The following is a 19,547-nucleotide window of genomic DNA, read 5'->3' on the forward strand; positions in this document are numbered from 1 at the left end:
CTTTCAGTTCCATGAGTTCTGCTACATTCTTTTTAAGGTACTAATCTCTTTGTAAATTTCCTCTTTTATAGCCTGTTTTTTTTTTTTTTTCTCATTTGATTATGTTGTCTAACCAAGTGTTCTCATATCTCATTGAGTTTCCTTAAGATTGATGCTTGGAATTCCTTTTCAGTCATTTCAAGGGTCTGTAGGATCTGATACTTAAGAATCACTCTATTCCCTTTGTGGTGTCATATTTTCTCATTTTCTTTGTATATCTGGTATCTCTACATTGATGTCTGGTCGACTGGTAGAGCAGTTGCTTCTATTACTCTGGAGTGGGCTTTGAGGATAGAGACTTCCTCTTTTCTGGTCTCTGCTGGTGACTCATTGTGTGTCTTGCCTGCACAGTGGCTGTGGCTGCTAATGGGCAGTGAGTCATCTTTGCTGTGGCAGTGCTATGGTGGATCACCTACTTGGAAGTGGTCTTTTCAGTGAGCTCTTGCCTTCTGTTGTGTGGTGGGGTTGCCCACAGCTGCTGCCCATGATTCAGTCTCTACTCATTTTGGTCTGTTCCCATTTTCTGTTTCTTCATGATTGAGTCATGGTAGGTTACATGTTACTAGGAATTTATCCATTTCTTCCAGGTTATTCAATCTGTTTGTTTTTAATTATGTTTCTGTGGTATCAGTTGTAATTTCTCCTCTTTTACTTCTGATTTTATTTGAGTCTTCTCTTTCTCACTTACTCTAGCTAATGGTTTGTCTATTTTCTTTATCTTTTTAGAAACCATCTCTTGATTTCACTGATTTTTTTTAGTTTTTCTAGAGTCTGTTATTTTGTTTTTTTTTTGGGGGGGAGTAGCTGACTGGTACAGGGATTTGGACCCTGTTTTTCTAGTTTCTATTTTGTTTATTTTTGCTCTGATCTTTGTTACTCTTCTGCTAACCTTGAGTTTAGCTTGTTCTTCTTTTTCTAGTTCCTTGAGATGTAATGTTAGGTTATTTGAGATCTTTCTTTTTGATGTAGGCATTTTATTGCTATAATTTTCCCTCTCAGAATTGCTTTTGCTGAATTCCATATATTTTGATATGTTATGTTTCCATTATTGTTTGTCTCAAGATGTATTTTGATTCTCCTTTTGTTTTCTTTTTTGACTCATTGGTTGTTCAGGAATATGTCTGATTTCTATATATTTGTGGATTTTCAAGATTTCTTATGTTATTGATTCTAGTTTTATACCACTATGGTCAGAAAACAAAGTTGTTAAGTCCTCCTAAATTTGTTCAGACTTGTTTTGTGGCCTCATATATGATCTGTCCTGGAGAATGTTGTATGTACTTGAGAAGAATGTTTGTTCTGTTGCTTTTTGATGGAATATTTTATGTATTTCTATTATGCCCATTTGTTCTAAAGCATAGTTCAAATTCAATATTTCCTAATTAATTTTCTATCTGGATGATCTGTCCATTATTGAAAGTGGGGTAATGTAGTCCCGTACTATTGTCATTTTGCACTCTAGCTCTCCCTTTAGATCCTTTAATATTTCCTTTGTATATTTAGGTGTTCCAATGTTGGAGGCATCTACATTTGCAATTGTTATATCCTCTTGATGAATTGACCCTTAATCATGATAATGCTCTTTTTGTCTCTTTTTACAATTTTTGACTTAATATCTGTTTTTGTGTGAAATGAGTATAGCTACCCCTCCCCTCTTGGTGTCCATTTATATGGAATAACCTTTTCCATCTTGTCACTTTCAGACTGTTTGTCTTTAATGGTGTGGTGAGTCTCTTATAGGCAGTATATAGTTGGGGCTTGTTTTCTTATCCATTCAGCCACTTTATTCTTTTTTATTGGAGAATTTAATATATTTACACTCAAAGTAATTATTGGTAGGTTAGGACTTACTATTACCATTTTGTAATTTGTTTTATCGCTCTTTTGCATATAAATACTTTGTTTCTTTTTTCTTTGTTGCTGTCTTCCTTTGGGGTTTGGTGGTTTTCCGTACTGGTGTGCTTTAAATCCTTTCTATTTAAGTTTTGTAGATCTACTATAGATTTTAACCTTATGGTTATCATAAGACTTAATTAAGACATCTTATAATATGATATTTCAAGCTGATAACTTTGAATGCATAAACTTATTTACTCTCACCCCTATTTTACATTTTTTATGTCAAAATTTTTATTTTGTAATTTGTATCTGCTGACAATTAATTTTAGCCCTGATTTTAATAGATTTGTCTCTTAACTATTACACTAGAGAAAGGATTGCTTCACAGCACCATTCAATCCAGAATATTCTGAATATGACTCAATTATTACCATTGAGTTTCTTTTAAAATACCATTGAGTTTTGTATTTTCTTATATTACTAGTAGTTTTTTGATACATCTTAAAGAACTTGTTGTAATAATTCCTGTAAGGCAGGCCTTGTGGTGGTGAACTCCCTTAGCTTTTATATGTATGGGATAGTTTTTATTTCTACCTTATTTCTGAATGACAGCTTTGCCAAATAAAGGAAACTTGGTTGGCAGTCTTTTCCTTAAGCACTTCGAATATATCATCCCAGTCTTTCTTGGCCTTCAGGGTTTCTGCTGAGAAATCTGCTGATAGTGGTGCTGTGACTCCCTTGTGTGTGATATGCTTCTTATCTCTTGCTTTCAGAATTTTTAATTTGCTGTGATGTTTTATTTTTTATTGTTTTGTGGCTGGCCAGTATGGGGATCTGAACCCTTGACTTTGGTGTTATAACACCATACCCTAAACAACAGGCTAACTGGCCAGCCCAGCCTTTGATTTTTGAAAATTTGATTATTATGTGTTTTTGCAAACTCCTCTTTGGGTTGAATTGATTGGAGATATCTGTGCTTCCTGTACTGAATTATTTGCATATTTCCCCAGATTTGGCAAGTTTTTAGCTATTATTTCTTTAAATATGCTTTCTTGCTTGTTTTATCTCTCTTTACGTACTAGAACTCCTATTATCCAAATTTAGGTTTATTGATGCTCTTCCATAATTCTTGTAGGCTTTCTTCATTTTTTCCCATTTTTTTTTGCTCCTCTGATTGGATAATTTCACTTATTCTGTCTTTGAGCTCAATGATTCTTCTCGGTTGAGCCTGCTGTTAAGGCTTTGTGTTGCATTTTTCAGTGCAGTCATGGTATTCTTCATCTCTAGTATTTGTTTTTTTTAATTATTTTTATTACTTTGTCAAATTTCTTGTTTTGTTTGCCTATTGTTTTCCAAATTTCATTTAATTTTTTATCTGTATATTCTTGTAGTTCATGGAATTTCATTAAGAGGATTATTCTGAATTCTTTGTCATTTCATAGATCTCCATTTTTTCAGGGTCCATTTGGGAAATTTGTTAGTTTTTTATTTTGGAGGTGTCATGATTTTCTGAGTTTTTGTTATCCTTTGTCCTTGTGTTGGTGTCTGCACATTTGATGAGACAGACATTAACAGCTTTAACAGGTGTTCTTTAGAAGGGATAGGCCTTCACTATTTAGTTTAGCCTGCGACTCTGGATGGGACAGGTGGTAACAACCCCAGGCAGGAAGAGTTTGCTTGTGGGTTCTCTAGATTGTTGGACCACTGCCTGTACTCTGATTTCAAGTGTGGCTGCTGGCTGGGCTCCACTGTCAGATGAGACTTAACTAAGCTTTGCAATCAGGCAACTTACTGGCTGGGAACTATAATTGCTTCTGATTAGGCCAGGCCCCAGGGTGTATTCTCTGACCAGGTGGCACCACTATTTGAGATCTGCATATTAGACAGTGTTTCAGGCTGGGTCCTGAGGTTAGGTGGAGTTGCTGTTCGGCATGGATGAGACCAGCTGCTGTGCTTGGAAGAAATGCATGGTTGAGATTTGCCTTCCTGCCTAGGTGTGGGGCCTTGGAGTGGGCTTTGATGCTTGCTGAGCACTGTTTAAAGTCCCAGATATGGCAGAAATTGCCTCCGCACTTTGCTAAAATGCACTGATATGAGTGTCTCTCTTCTTGGGTTGGGCCTTGGAGTAGGCTTTCAGGTTAAGCTGAGTATTGTTTAAACTCCTGGGAGTGACAGAATTAGCTTGTGCTCTTTGCTGACTCATGCTGTGGTCGTCATGTCCCTCCCTGGGTGGGATCTTGGGGTGGACTTCTGAGGGTGGGCCTGGAAGCTAGCTGTCTAACTTCCTATCACTTCTGGGAGCATCTAGCTTGGCTTTACATGTGGGATATACTTCTGACTGATACCTCTGATTGGGCACCACTGCTGGCAGATACATAGAGCTACCACCAAGATCTGAATGCTGGTCACTGTGAGCTCTTTGTCCTTGTTTTGTTTCTACTTCACCCCAGTTGATTGAGTTGTGCTGTGACCCCTGTGTTTCCTGTGGGGTGAGACTGAAATGAGTTTTCTGGGAAGAGTTTTAGAATGCTAGGGAAGTTATATGTCTGCCTCAGGTTGTCTTTTACCACTGTAGAAATAGTGAGGCTTGGGGATTCATCTCTCTGTGATGCTGTGCTGACTTGGGCAAGGGTAAGGGGGTGATGCAGTTGAAGTAAGACCATTTCTCTTACCCTCTCATGGTTTTATTTGGTTCTGTGGTGTGTGTGCATGTCTCAGGCTGATTCCTGAGAGTTTGTATTTTCACAAAGATGTTCTTGTCTGTGAATAGTTGCTAGCTCAACTTTGTGTAGGAGTTAGTGAAGCCTGGGATCTCCTATTCTACCATCTGGCTGATGTCTTTTTTTTTAAATGGTGCTTATCTTTTCTTAATTATATCTGGGATAAATGGCCAATGATTATCGAGTTTAAAGTCCCTTTACTTTATCCTACCTTGATTCTCAGTTTGGCAGTTATTGTTAGGATAGCATCATCTGTACCTTCTTTCTGTCTGGGGTGGTTAGGATACTACACCACAGTGCCACTTTTATTTTTATAAAATTGAAAAAAGAAAAAAAGCCCAAATATTCTTCATTTTGCTTTTTTAACCTCTTATTACCTGTTTCCCCTATCATTAGATTCATTTTAGAAAAAAAATTATGATATTCGCTAGTCTTAATTGTTACAATAATTTGTATTTGTTTAAATTGTGTATTTGTATATATTTCTAACTTACAAGTCCTTTCATGTATTTTTGTTCATTTGATTATCACAATAACCTAAAGCATTTAGATTAGTAAATGTTATAATGTAATTTTTAGGTAGCTGTATTTCTGAATTTATTTTATTATCACATGTAACTAGTAATAATTTGCATTTGTGTTTTACTGAATAATTTTCAAAGTACCTCTATTAGTTAGTTAATTATTCAGTGATAAATGGTTAATCCTGTAGGGGAAGAAAAAAAACTTTTACTCTATTTTTTTTGGGTTCTGCAGCTGTGGTCTACTTATTAAATTGACAAAAGATAGATTAACAGGAGAGAAGGCTGATAAGCTGTATTTGATGTTAATATTTTAATTTTTATGTTCATGGAGGCCCTCATAGAAAAGAAGTGAAGAACCAAAAAGCTGTTAGACTTGAGGTCTTATATAATATTTTAACAAGGGGCAATAAATTGTGGAGAAGTGACAAGATAAGGGAAAAGGTGATTGGGCTTTTAGAGGCAGTTAATTGTAAGAAGGTAAATATATGGGGGAAACTAATGGAAGATAAGGGTTATTTTAGTAAGGTTGGTTTGTGCAGACCCATCTTGGTGCTGACCTTCTGTCTCCAGTAATAAGGGTTGTTCTCTTCCTGGTATGGGAGAGGGGAGGGGAAATATCTTCACAAAGGGAAATTTAGGTCTTGCTTTTAGGCAGATAGGGATAGGACAAAGAGTTCTCTGTGTTTGTTGCTTCCCAGTTGCCTTAAGCTCAAAATAATCCTCATGCCAATAAGTAGCATATTTGGGGGTAGCATATTCTGATCATCTTCTATCCAAAGTTGAAAAACAAAAACATTATCCATAATTCTATGACCATAACAACCACTAACATCTCTTAGCTCCTTTTAAACAAATAAGACAAACTTAAATTCTGTATAGCAGATATCTTATGGAAATGTGTTTTGATTTTGCAATTATGTGGTTTTGGATTATAGGTGAGAGTATCTTAGTTTGTAAGAACTCTGAGAAATCAAAAGGCATAGCTCTACTTCAGGGATCTCTAAAACCTGTTTGCAGCTGTCTGCAAAGACAAGAAGGAGAAGAAGTAACTGCCAGCATGGTACGAGCTATTCTGGAGGTAAGAGAGAGTTCACTAAATTACCATTCACTCTTTTATACCTGCTATGGTTTTAAAGTCCACCCAAGCTCACCCAAACTTAGATCCCAGTATGGTATTTGAAAGGTGGGGCCTTTAAGAGGTGATTGGACCATGATGGATATGCATTTATGAATGGATTAATCCATTTATGGATTAATAAATGAATGGTTATCACAAGAGTGGTACTAGGGGATTTATTAAGGGGAGCAAGTGAGCACGTTGGCACTTGCTATCCTCACTATGTGATAACCTTCATAGCCTAGAGACTCTGCAGAGGGTTCCCAAGAACAAGAAGGCCCTCACCAGACATACCCCCCAAACTTTGGACTTTCTAGCCTCCGAAACTATAAGAAATCTCTTTTCTTTATATGCTACCCACTTTCAGGTATTTTGTTATTAGCAATAGAAAACTGACTTATACAAGACCTGTATCACAGTAGTAGAACTTTAGTGTGGGAAAACCTTAACTTTGTATTTATTTGTAAGATTGTTACACTTATATAGCCTTCCCAAGCCTGAATCTATAGTTATTTCCTATACATATGTGAATATACGTAGTTTTGTGCTGGCATTTTATACAGCTAGTGCTATATCAGTCCATTTCAAAACAGTGATTTAAAACCAAATGCCAGATGGTTCTTTTTATTTTTTAGATTTTTAAAATTATTTTCTGAATTTAAAGAAAATGTGACAAAAATGGACCCTAGTTCTTCTATCCAGATAATACCTGTTGCCATTAAAATAATATCAGGTTACAAATACACATTATTAGAAGTTTCCCATAATACAGAAAAATCTAAAGTGAAAAATAAAACCTTCTTCTGCTCAAAGTCCTCAGAGGTAACCCCTGTTCAGTATGACACGTGTCTATTCAGAAAAGTTTTCTATGCATATACCAGCATGCCTTGGTCTTGAGTTCAGTAATAGTGTTGGTGATACCTATATGCGTGCTCTTTTTTGTTTTTCCCTTTTACTATCAGTTTGAAAAAAAAAAAACAAAATTTGATAACATAGGGTTGGTAAAGATGTAGAAAGTAGGTACTTTCATACACTGGTGAAACTCTTTCAGAGGGCAACTTGGCCATACCTACTAAAATAAAAAATGCGCACATCCATTTATCTAGCATTTTCGCACCTAGGAATTTTACCTAGGGATATATTTGTGAAATTACATCAAATCAAATTTATAAGAATGTTTATTATAGTACTATTAGTAATTAGAAAAAATTGGGAAAAACCAAAATACTGTTAATACTGAATAAATTATGGCAAAACCATGCTTTGTGGTCAGTAAAAGGAATGAGATAGCTCTGTTTATGATGATATGTGTCTAATATATGTATTATTCCCTTTCTGTTGCTTATAACAAAATACCTGGAACTGGGTGATTATAAGAAAAAAAAATTCATTGCTTACAATTTTTTTTTTTTCCCCTTTTTTTTTGTCTTTTTTTGTGTCTGGCAACGGATCGCAACCCTCAGTGTTGTGCCGGTACCGGACCGGGACCGGCAACGGGATCGCAACCCTCGGTGTTGCGCCCACACCTCGCTCAGCCAGTGAGCGGGAACCGGTCTGTATGTGGGATCCGAACCCTCAGCGGGAGCGCCACCATGCTCCCAAGCGGCGCACTGTAGCAGTGCGCCACCGGGCCGGCCCGTGCTTACAATTTCGGAAGCTAGAAAGTCCAAAGTCCCAGGAACGCATCTGGTGAGGGTCTTTTTGGTAGTGGCTTTATAGCAACACAGGGGTCTCACATGGCAGAAAATAGCAGAGCAGAGAGAGACTAACCTCTCATGTGTTCTCCTTTAAAAGCCTCAGAACCACGCCCCTGACCACCATTATTAATCTATTCAGTGCAGCATGGTCATACAATCTAGTCACCTCTATAAGGCCCCACCTTTCAATTACCATAATAGGATTTCTTACCCTCCACAGTTATAGTAGGGATTAAGTTTTGAGGGGGTATTTAACCCACGCCAATACATTAAGTAAAAGAAGGCAAGCGGCAAATTAAAATATGTAATGGAGTTGTGGGAAAATGATATACATAAGATACAACTGATTTCATCTTTTTCTGTACTTATTGCCATCCCTCTTCTGGGTGGGAAGTATTTAATAGGAGCATTCCACTAGGCCCATATATTTTAGGAGGATGGATGAAATAATTGATTTGGTTCATGGCCATGAGCTATCACTGCCTCTTTTATATATGTTGTTCCAAAATTTCAGATGGATAATGAGTCCTTTATTTTTTTTTTTACAAGAAGATATATCTACTTTTAAGAAAAACTTTTCATGTTGTTAGTAGGTGTTATATACATTTACAAATGTGATGATGGAATAGATAATAATCTCTATATTAAGATTCTGAGACTATTTCCAGAGAATAAAATCATTTCATTTCTTTTATGTCATGAGGGTCCTGCATGTCTTAATTAAAAAGTTACAGAAATTTTAAACTTCTTCTATCAGATAATAGTTGGTGGAGTGGCAAGTACATCACAAGATATGCAGACTTATGCTTCTTGCACATTTTTGGCTGCCAGTATGAAAGAAGGGAATCAGGGAATTCAGACAAATCAAGATTCTTTTCAACTTGGAGCAATCGAGGCCTGTGTGATGTGGCTGCTAGAAAATGAATTCATCCAGATTACGGAAGCCAGTGATGGAACAGAAGGTAAATATGACTTCTGAGTTGTAATTTACTCATGTTTTCATCTTTAGTGACTTAGAATGTGTAAGACTGCTTAGTAAAAGGAAGTTGACTTTTCAAGTAGTGTAAAAGGAAACTGATTTTTCAAGCAGTGTGTCAAGTGACTTACTCATTTTTAGTAAGTCACTGTTATGTTCAGCAACTTCGGACAATTAACATAGAGCCTGCTCATAAATTTCCATATGTTAGATATGAATGTTTGTAAAATTTGTCAGAGCCAAGAAGGTTAATTGTGGAATACAGAAAGACAGTGTTTTGTTTTATTATTGACATTTCCCCTATTTTCCCACCCCACCCCGAACCAGGAAAGGTGTACCATCCAACACATCTTGGTTCAGCTACTCTTTCTTCTTCACTTTCTCCAACTGATACCTTAGATATTTTTGCTGACCTCCAAAGAGCAATGAAAGGCTTTGTTTTAGAGAATGATCTTCATATTGTCTATCTGGTAAGTTCTGTTTTCCTAACTACTATGTTTGTGGAAACGGGGAGGAAAAAAATTTATAGAATCCTAAGCATCAAAGGTACGTTATGAGAACATCTTGTCTGTTTTCTTTGACGAGGTTAGTAGTCGTGGGAATAGGGAAGAAGAAATAAGAAAGATAATTGTTTCCAAGTAATAAGCTAAGTGTTCTAGTGACCTTGTTTTCTCCAATCTCCTTTCATAAAGGATTTGAAGTGGTTTATAAAAACTATGTATTTTACAGTATATAAGAGAACAGCAAAGGACAATGGGACATCAGCAAATTGAAGATAAGATGGTAGTGTAAAACTCAAGCAAAAGTTGGTACATAAACACATATGCCATTAAGTCATGTACAGTTGCTGTTGCCAACTTTAATTCTTAGTTTTCTAGCAACTAAAGCAAAGAGGGAAGCTTGATTAATCTCAATATTCAAAAGATGAAAAATAAAACATGTTAGGAAAAGCATTGTATTTCACTGCCTAAGAGAAATTTGGTCTTAGAAACTTGGGACTTATATTCTGATAAAAATTTCTTTCTTTCTTTTTTTTTTATTTTGTTGATATACAATGTGGTTGATTATTGTGGGCCATTACCGAAACCTCCCTTCCCCCTCCCTCTCCCCCCTCCCACCCAATTTTTATTCTGATAAAAATTTCTATAATCCAATAAGGAATTTTTAAAATTTGCTTTAGATAATCCTCTATGAATATTTTTCCTTATAAGAAAGATTTGATAAGAATTGAATAAAATAGAGTTTGAGGTCATATTCTCTGGCAGAAATAGAAACAGAAAATAGAGTTTGAGGTTATAGTCTGTGCCCAGAAATAATTTATTTTGTCAGTTAAGAGCAGATGGGGCTGGCTGGTTAGCTCAGTTGGTTAGTATGTGGTGCTGATAACACCAAGGTCCAGGGTTCAATTCCTGGCCAGTGCAAAAAAGAAAAAGTTAAAAGCAGATGAATACATTTTAATAAGCAAGTGTGTGTGGGGGGAGGTAAAAGTGAAATTCTCATTAAAATGAAGGCTTATCAGGAAATGTGTTTTAATAAAAATGCTGTATAGTGAACAGAGGAGAAGTATCTTGAAAATGCCAATTTTTTTTTTCTTACAAATGTATAATACATGAGTTATAATGGGCTCAAAGGTCTGTGCCCTAGAATGTGGCTGGGAAGAATCTCAAAGCAGTTCTTACCAGTCATCTATTGTGGCCCTAAAAAATAAGTCTCATTTGTAATACAGTGGCTAAGATTATGGGTTCTAGGGTCAGACTGCCTTAGTTCAACTTTTGGCCTCATCAGTTAATAATTATAAAACTTTGGTTAAGTATTTAACCTTTCCTAAGATTCTATTTTCCTTATGTGTAAAATGGAGATAATAATACTTAGGGCTAATAGCGTTTGATGAATATTTGATATCTTAGTAAATATTTAATAAATACTATATATTATATCTAGAAATTCTCCCATAAAAATTGTATAAGTCATTTGCCAGATTGCCTAAATACTCCTATTCCCTCTGTAAGACATAAACACTGGTGATGGGCGTTGGTATGCTGAATGCTTGTGGTGAGTGGTCTCATACACTTCTCTCACCACTTGAGTTGTATGCCCATTAATTGTCTTTGCTTCTAAACATGTTCATGCCAATTTATTTCCATGAAAATTAGGTCGAATGCAAGTTATTAAAAATATTTCTGATGAAATATGTGAGTGAGACAACTGTAAAAGTTCTGAGAAAAAGTTATAAAATCTAGATGGGAAAAAACCAGAAGGATACTGCTCACAGATTATTTTGCACTTATCTTTAATTTCCAATCTCACTTTACAAACTAGAAACTGCGTTTTTTTTTTTTTAGGCAGTATATTGTGGGTGTGGTTTAATTAAGAAAGCAGTGGTAAATTCTAATCAACAGATTTCACGCAAAAGGCCTTGACCCTAGCTCAAAATATTGGCAAGTAACTGTACATTTGTGTGTGTGTTTTTTTCCTTTTAAGATGACTGGTAAGGGGATCTTAACCCTTGACTTGGTGTTGTCAGCACCATGCTCTCCCAAGTGAGCTAACCAGCCATCCCTATATAGGGATCCAAACTCATCGCCTTGGTGCTATCAGCACCACACTCTTCCAAGTGAGCCACGGGCAGGCCTTACATTTGTGTTTTAAGTTAAATAAAACATTTAGAATTTGTTTGTACTATTTTATTTTTTGAATATGTAATACATTTATGTGATTCAAAAGTCACAGCTGTATAAAAAGGAACAGTCAGAAGTCTGACTCCTGTATCTATCTCCTGCATGCCTTTTCCACCTACCTTCATAAATAACTGTTTTCATTTGCTTTTGATGTATCCTTTCTCTTATTTTGTTTTACAAAGATTAGCAAGCACTTCTTGTATATTCTTACTTCACCTTCTTTCTTATACTAAGGATAGCATGCTATATGTATTATTCTCTATCTTCCTTTTTTTCCATTAACAATATATCTTGGAAATCACTTCGTATCAGTTCATCGACACTTTTTGTTCTTTTTTATAGCTGTATAACTCCATTGCATGGGTAGATAGATGTATCATTGTTTATTTACTAAGTTCCCTATTTGTGGACATTTAGATTGTTTCTGATATTTTGTTATGGCAAATGATGCTGCAGTAAATAACTTGGTGCATATAGTGTTTAGTTTTTATGGAGGTGTACTTTTAGGAAAGACTCCCAGAAGTGCTATTGCTGGGTAAAGTGTAAAGGTATAAGTGATTTTGGTTTTTCAAAATTGCCCTTCGTAGAGTTTGTATCATTTTAAAATTTTATCAGTGATATAAGAGAGTAGTTGTTTTTTCAGATCTTCACAAATAGAGTATATTGTCAAGCTTGTGTATTTGTGAGAGTAGTTTTAATTTACATTTTTTATATTATGAGTAAATTTGAACACTTTTTCCAACTGTTTGAGTGATTTACTTCTTTTTTTTTTTTTTATCTCAATCAATTGTCTATGTCTTTTGCTCATTTTTCTATTGTGTTTTTGGTCTTCTTAAATTTTAAATGTTCTTTACATATTAGGGAGATTACTACTTTGTGGTATAAGTTGAAAGTATTTTCTCTCTGGTTTTTCACTTGTCTTTTGACTTTGCTGATAGTGTTTTGTCTAAAATTTTAAAGAATGTAGTTGAATTTATGAACTTTTGATTCAGTGAGAAAGTCTTTTCTTGGTCTGAGATTATTAAGGAGTTCTCTCACATTTTCTTCAGTTGTATAGCTGTGGTTCCCCTATTTTGAGCTCTGCTTCATTTGGAGTTTATTCTGGTATATGGTTCTTCAATTTTATCTCTTTTTTTTCATAATGGCTATATGTACTCCCAGCATCATTTTTTAAAATGTTCCTTTACTCACAGTGACTCAAGAAGCCAACTTTTATGTACTAATTGCCCCTTGTATTTAGATATATTTCTAATTTCCATTTGTCATTGAATATATTTCTGTTTCATTTGTTGGTCTGACAATAGACCAATTTGATTGATTTGTGCACGAGTACCTCTGTTTAATTTTTTATTTTTGGTGGCTGAACAGTGTGGGATCCAAATCCTTGACCTTAGTGTTACCAGCACCATGCTCTAACCAAGTGAACTGAGCCAGCCCTTCTCTGTTTTAATTAAAAGCTTTTAAAATTTATCGTATGTTTTATCTGGTAGGGCTAGTTTTCCCTTGTTGCTCTCCTTTTTCAGTGTTTGCTGTGGGTTGATCGAATTGTGTCCCCCAAATTTGATATATTAGAAGCTTAATCCCCACTGTAACTGTTGAGGGTGGAAAATCCTTTTATGGTAATTGAAAGGTATTGCCTTGAAGAGGTGATTAGATTGTAGGACCATGCCGTACTGATCCTTTCTATCTTCTGGTACTCTCATTAGACATATGTTCGTGTACTCTCATTATACATATACTCTTAATGTTTACCACATTTCTCTGAGGCTCTGTTCATTTTTTCTCCCTTTTTCTCCCTCTTTCAGGTTACATAATCTCTATCAATCTGTCTTCATGTTTGCTGATTCTTTCTTACGTCAGCTTGGATATACGAGAGTACTTCAAAAAGTTCATGAACAGATTTGTATTATCTTTTAGTTCTATATCTCCATGAATTTTTTTTTTTTTTTTTGTCCTTTTTGAGACCGGCCGCACAGTGCTCAGCCAGTGAACGCTGTGAGCACACCGGTCATCCCTATATAGGATCCGAACCCGCGGCGGGGGCGCTGCTGCGCTCCCAGCACTGCTGTGCTCCCAGCACTGCACTCTCCCGAGTGCGCCACGGGCTCGGCCCTCTCCATGAACTTTTTGAAGTACCCTCATACTGTTATGCTCTCTAGTGAATTATTCATTTCACTATTGTATTTTTCAACTGCAGAATTTCCATTTGGCTCTTTTTTTTTTTGTACTTTACTCTTTATTCATATTCTCTACTTGATGAGACATTGTCATCAGGCTTTCCTTTTTTTTTTTTTTTTCCCTGAAAACAGATGAACTCAGGTTCCTTTATTTCTTTAAGAATGGTTTTGTTTTGTTCTTTGACCATATTTATAATGTTTGCTTATGCCAACATTTGTACTTTCTCAAAGGAGTTTCTTTTGTCTGCTTTTCCCCCTGTGCTTGGGAGACATTTTCCTGTTTCTTGTATGTCTCACAGTATTTTGTTGAATCCTGGACATTTTAGACAGTATATCAACTCTGAATATTGATTTCTCCCTTCCTCCTCTTCTCTTTCTATTTTACTGATTCTTTTTTGGAAATTATACAAAGTACTTATAATTGTACCTAAAGTCAGAATATTGAGATTAAGGGCCGGCCCGGTGGCGCACTGCTGCAGTGCGCCGCTTGGGAAGCGCGGCAGCGTTCCCGCCAAGGGTTCGGATCCCACATACAGACCGGCCGCTCACTGGCTGAGCGAGGAGCGGGGGCGACACCGAGGGTTGCGATCCCGTTGCTGGTCCCGGTCCGGTACGGGCGCGACACTGAGGGTTGCGATCCGTTGCCGGTCACGAAAAAAGACAAAAAGACAAAAAAAAAAAAAAAGAATATTGAGATTAAAAGTGTCTATGACTGAAGAGTCGAGTGTTATAAAATCCAGTTTGTATACTTAGTGGTCTCTTTCCTTTTGTACTGTCAGTAAGTTGTTTGTTAATAAATGATGTTTCCATGTAAATGAGGTATTATCACAGCAATTTTTCTAAATCCTGTGGTTTTTGTCTTTAATATGAAGTTTATATTTTATAATTTTGTTCCTTTTGTAATGTAATAGTTTTGGCTAATGAATGATGCTTCTGTCCTTTAGGTTACACCTATGTTTGAGGACTGGACGGTTATTGATTGGTATCGGTTTTTCTGTATATGGGAGAAGTTGCCAACTTCTATGAAAAGGGTGGCAGAGCTAGTAGGAGTTGAAGAAGGGTTCTTGGCTCGCTGTGTGAAAGGAAAAGTAGCAGCCAGAACGGAGAGACAGCACCGACAAATGGCCATCCATAAAAGGTAAAAATCAAGAAATCTGAACTCTTCCGAGTGTCTGGCATATAGTAGATGTCCAATTTCTTGTGGTCACTTTCATTATCAATAAAATAATAGTTTTGGCTGATTCTAGTAAAATTTTTCAGATTCCTATATTTACTGAATTTATAGATATGTTAGTTTCTTCCTATAGGTTATAGTTCAGCAACAGTTACATTTGAAGATCTTTTAAAGTACAATATTTAATTACTTCCCTTTCTTAAGAAGAATTGCCAACTTACTGTGGCTTCATTTGTGGTTATGCTTTGTATCATTCTTAGAAGTGATTCATTATCAGTATGGAAGATCTAATTAAACAATTCAGATGGGGAAATCATATAGGCTTTTAGCTTCTTTGAAATATAATAAAATTTTTTTTCTTAAAGCATTAGTCTCTAGTATATTGTTTATAATGTAGTCAAGTGTAAATTTTATAGGGATTTATATACTTGGATTATTTGTGCGACTGTTGCCTTTCAAATCAAAACTGGATTTTATAATCAGATTCCTTCATTTTATTGAAATCTGATTAGATAGTAATATCCTGGTGTACCAAGTCTTCTTTTAAATTTTTGTGACATCACATTTTTTAAAAATTATTATTTATTAGCATATTCTTTGTTACAAATCATACTTATTCTTTGTGCCCTTATCCGGTCTCCCCCCTTCCTCCTCCCTCCTCTAATAACCGTACATCTGTTCTCTTTATCTGATAGATTAACTGTTCCTCTGTTGGTTTGTTGGGAAGATCATTTGTCCACTACTGAGAGAAGTGTGATCAAGTCCTCCCTTATTATCATAAATCAGATGCTGCTTCTGTTACTCTGGAATCTGTTTTGTGGAGAGAGAGGACCTCTTCTTTTTATTTAATTTAATTTTTTGTTTTGTTTTTGGTCTCTGCTGGTGACTCTCCTTGTGTCAATGAAATTGAGAGTCTGGCATGCCATTTGCATGGTGGCTGTGACTGCTGCTATAGAGACTAGCCACTTTTGCATCAGTCATGGCAATTGTGGTGGCTATGGTAGGCCACCCATGTGAAAATGTGTGCTTTTTACCTAGTTGCGGCGGCTGGGTTTGGCTTCTCCTGGCTCCATGCCTCAGACCCTAGTGGGGCCCGGGGCGGTGGCAGCAGCTTGCCTAGTTGTGGCTGTGTTCGGCTTCCACTGTGTCTTGTCACATCTCTTGAACCAAGTGTTGTTTTTTAAAATTAATTAGCCTATTGAAATACGGGGGCTTTTTTTGATATATAGACATTAGTTCTTTGCTATAGTACTAATGCATGTCAAAACTTGCTTTGCAAGTGTCGGTCTCAGTCTTTGTCCACCAACTCTATTTCCAATTAGCAATCTTCCAGGTTGTGTAAATCCTCTGTTGCCTTTTTGGTTCTTAGTTGTATTGCAAAACACATTGTACTTTCATAGTAGACATAAATGATCACTTACCATACTTTTGGTGATTTACTTTTAGGTTTTTCACCAGTCTTGTGCTATTAGATTTAATCAGTGAAGTTCCCTTAAAGGAAATTAATCAGAAGTATGGATGCAACCGTGGACAGATTCAATCTTTGCAACAGTCAGCTGCTATTTATGCAGGTCAGTTAAACAAAGGGTTTCACATTTATTTAAAACTCTGTGATTTGAGGTCAAGTTAAAATTTTTTTTTTTCCAAATTCCATTTTATTGTAGGCCTTTCTAAAATTTCGTGTAGTCCCTGTCATCAGAAAATCTGAAACTATGGCTTCTCTGGGCTCAGCACCCTGCGACAGAGGACTGGCAACTAGGTCAGAGTATGGACCTTATTTCCCTTCCATTCCTTAGCAACCTGCTAACTAACTGTTCCTCTTTCTTTTTTTTTTCTTTTTTTCTGTTTTAAGAAGAAACAAAGTTCTCAGTGGTTTCCCTTTTCTCATCAAGATATTGATTAATAAATGTTAAGGTGGAGAATGGCAGATGGAGAGGGATTTCTGGACTCCTGAGTCTTCTAAATATTATCTCTTCTAAGGAAGTACTGGCCTGCCTTAATATATTAAACCCATATCTTCTAAGCTTAGGGAAATGGAAATTCAGGGTTTAATTTTACTAAGGAATCCTTACAAGCCCTCAGGAAGGAAAGCCTGAGCTACTAGAGGGGGTGTGTATTTATATGCCTAAGAGGCTTCATTGTGTGGGTGTGTGCATATGAGGATGTGTTGAGGGGAGTTGGTGGTAAGAAGGGAGGTCACTCTTCAACTTACTGGCATCAAAGATCTAAGATTGCCTGTAGGGTTAATGTTCTCAGAGGAAGTGACTTTCTTTTTCTTTTTTTTTTTAAAGATGACCGGTAAGGGGATCCTAACCCTTGACTTGGTGTTGTCAGCACCATGCTCACCCAGTGAGCTAACTGGCCATCCCTATATGGGATCCGAACCTGTGGCCTTGGTGTTATCAACACTGCACTCTCCCGAGTGAGCCACAGGCCGGCCCTGGAAGTGACTTTCTTAATGATTTTTGACACTTGGTTGCTCTGGTCTCTTTATTTCAGGAGGGTATAGCTACTGAGCTGGGTAACCTTTTTTTGAAGAAAATAAGAGTAGGAACTTCATTCCTTGTAGTCCTCTCAGCACTTGAATATTTAAATCAGCTCTGTTGTTTTCCTCTAGGTGGAAAGAGTCCCTCACCTGTTTTTAAGAGTTCTTTCTTCCTTAAAACAAGAAAGGAAAGGGCTGGCCCATGGCTCACTTGGGATCCCTATATAGGGATGGCCAGTTAGCTCACTTGGGAGAGTGTGGTGCTGACAACACCAAGTCAAGGGTTAAGATCCCCTTTTGGGGAGAGAGGGAGAGAGAGAGAGAGAGAGAGAGAGGAATGAACTAGGATGGGGACTTTCTGCTTCTTTTGTGTTGATGTGCTCTACCTCAGTTTTCAAATGTTGAATTTAGAATTAAGAATAAATGAGATGACATTTAATGTGTTTATTAGCACATTCATTGTCCAGTTAGCTAGGCCCTTAATATATATCTGCTCTCCTGTTAACTTACACCTTTTTTTTTTTTTTTTAAAAGATGACCGGTAAGGGGATCTTAACCCTAGACTTGGTGTTGTCAGCACCACGCTCAGCCAGTGAGCGAACCGGCCATCCCTATATGGGATCCGAACCCGTGGCCTTGGTGTTATCAACACTGCACTCTCCCGAGTGAGCCACAGGCCGGCCCTTTTTTTTTTGTCTTTTTTTTGTGACTGGTAAGGGGATCGCAACCCTTGGCTTGGTGTCGCCCGCACCGCGCTCAACCAGTGAGCGCACTGGCCATCCCTATATAGGATCCGAACCCGCGGTGGGAGCGCTGCTGTGCACCCAAGTGCCGCACTGTCCCAAGTGCGCCACGGGGCCGGCCCAACTTACACCTTGACCCTTGTTAAACGTTACAGTTCTGCAGGAAAACAGAGTACGTCTAAAGAAATGGAGAATTGGTCTATAGGGAATTTTTAATTCAACAAATATTTTATAAATGTTCTAGGGATGGTTACAGTATTTTCCAACCGCCTGGGCTGGCACAACATGGAACTACTACTTTCCCAATTTCAGAAGCGTCTTACATTTGGTATCCAGAGGGAGCTGTGTGACCTGGTCCGGGTATCCATACTTAATGCACAGCGAGCCAGGTTCCTCTATGCTTCTGGCTTTCTTACTGTGGCAGATCTTGCTAGAGCAAGTATTGCTGAGGTGGAGGTGGTTCTGAAAAATGCTGTTCCTTTCAAAAGGTAAGAAAGTCCTTCTGTAAAGGGTTATTAAATGAAAAATTGTCAGTTTTTTAAAAGTTACTGTATTAAAATATTTTCTTCTCAGATAATCTCATGACATACTTGGTATAAGAGGAAGACAGTGTGGCTACTTTTGCGCCATTGAGGATTAATTTTTATTTTGTATATTTTTAAAATATTGCATGACTTAAGACATTTCTGAGACTGTCATAATTCTCTCCTAGAAAGATTGAGTGAAAATATGGTACCTATACTTTCTGCTATGCTGTATTTTGATTTTTATTATATATCCAGGGCTCATTTTGAATTTTCTTTAGGCAAGAACAATTTAATTTTTTTTTCTTTAAATTTTATTTTGTCGATATACAATGTGGTTGATTATTGTGGCCCATTACTAAAACTTCCCTCCCTCTTCCCTCTCCCTCCCTCTCTCCCTCCCTCCCAATAATGTCCTTTCTGTATGCTTGTGGTGTCAACTTCAAGCAATTGTAGTTGTTATGTCTTCTCCCCCCGGTATTTTTTTTTTGTGTGTGTGTCTGTGTGTGTGAATTTATTTATTTATTTTTATCTCCCACCAATAAGTGAGAACATGTGGTATTTCTCTTTCTGTGCCTGACTCGTTTCACTTAATATAATTCTCTCAAGGTCCATCCATGTTGTTGCAAATGGCAGTATTTCATTCTTTTTTATAGCAGAGTAGTATTCCATTGTGTACTGCAATTGTTTGAGGAACCTCCATACCATTTTCCGTAGAGGCTGCACCATTTTGCAGTCCAACCAGCAATATATGAGAGTTCCTTTTTCTCTGCAACCTCACCAGCATTTATCGTTCAGAGTCTTTTGGATTTTAGCCATTCTAATGGGGGTGAGATGGTATCTCAGTGTAGTTT

The 19,547-nt window shown here is 36.9% G+C and overlaps 1 protein-coding gene across 1 annotated transcript in view; it reads left to right on the forward strand.

The window, feature by feature from the left end:
• The window catches only part of POLQ (polymerase (DNA directed), theta), a 110,718-nt gene that overhangs the window by 22,348 nt on the left and 68,823 nt on the right, over nt 1-19,547 (forward strand). The window contains exons 9-14 of the mRNA XM_008564934.1: nt 6,058-6,200; nt 8,694-8,898; nt 9,240-9,382; nt 14,712-14,905; nt 16,388-16,512; nt 18,414-18,657. Coding sequence (XP_008563156.1) covers nt 6,058-6,200; nt 8,694-8,898; nt 9,240-9,382; nt 14,712-14,905; nt 16,388-16,512; nt 18,414-18,657 — 1,054 coding nt within the window. The remainder of the gene's footprint in view (nt 1-6,057; nt 6,201-8,693; nt 8,899-9,239; nt 9,383-14,711; nt 14,906-16,387; nt 16,513-18,413; nt 18,658-19,547) is intronic.

Source organism: Galeopterus variegatus, unplaced genomic scaffold, assembly GCF_000696425.1.
Source record: "Galeopterus variegatus unplaced genomic scaffold, G_variegatus-3.0.2 Scaffold192, whole genome shotgun sequence".
Lineage (NCBI taxonomy): Eukaryota > Metazoa > Chordata > Mammalia > Dermoptera > Cynocephalidae > Galeopterus > Galeopterus variegatus.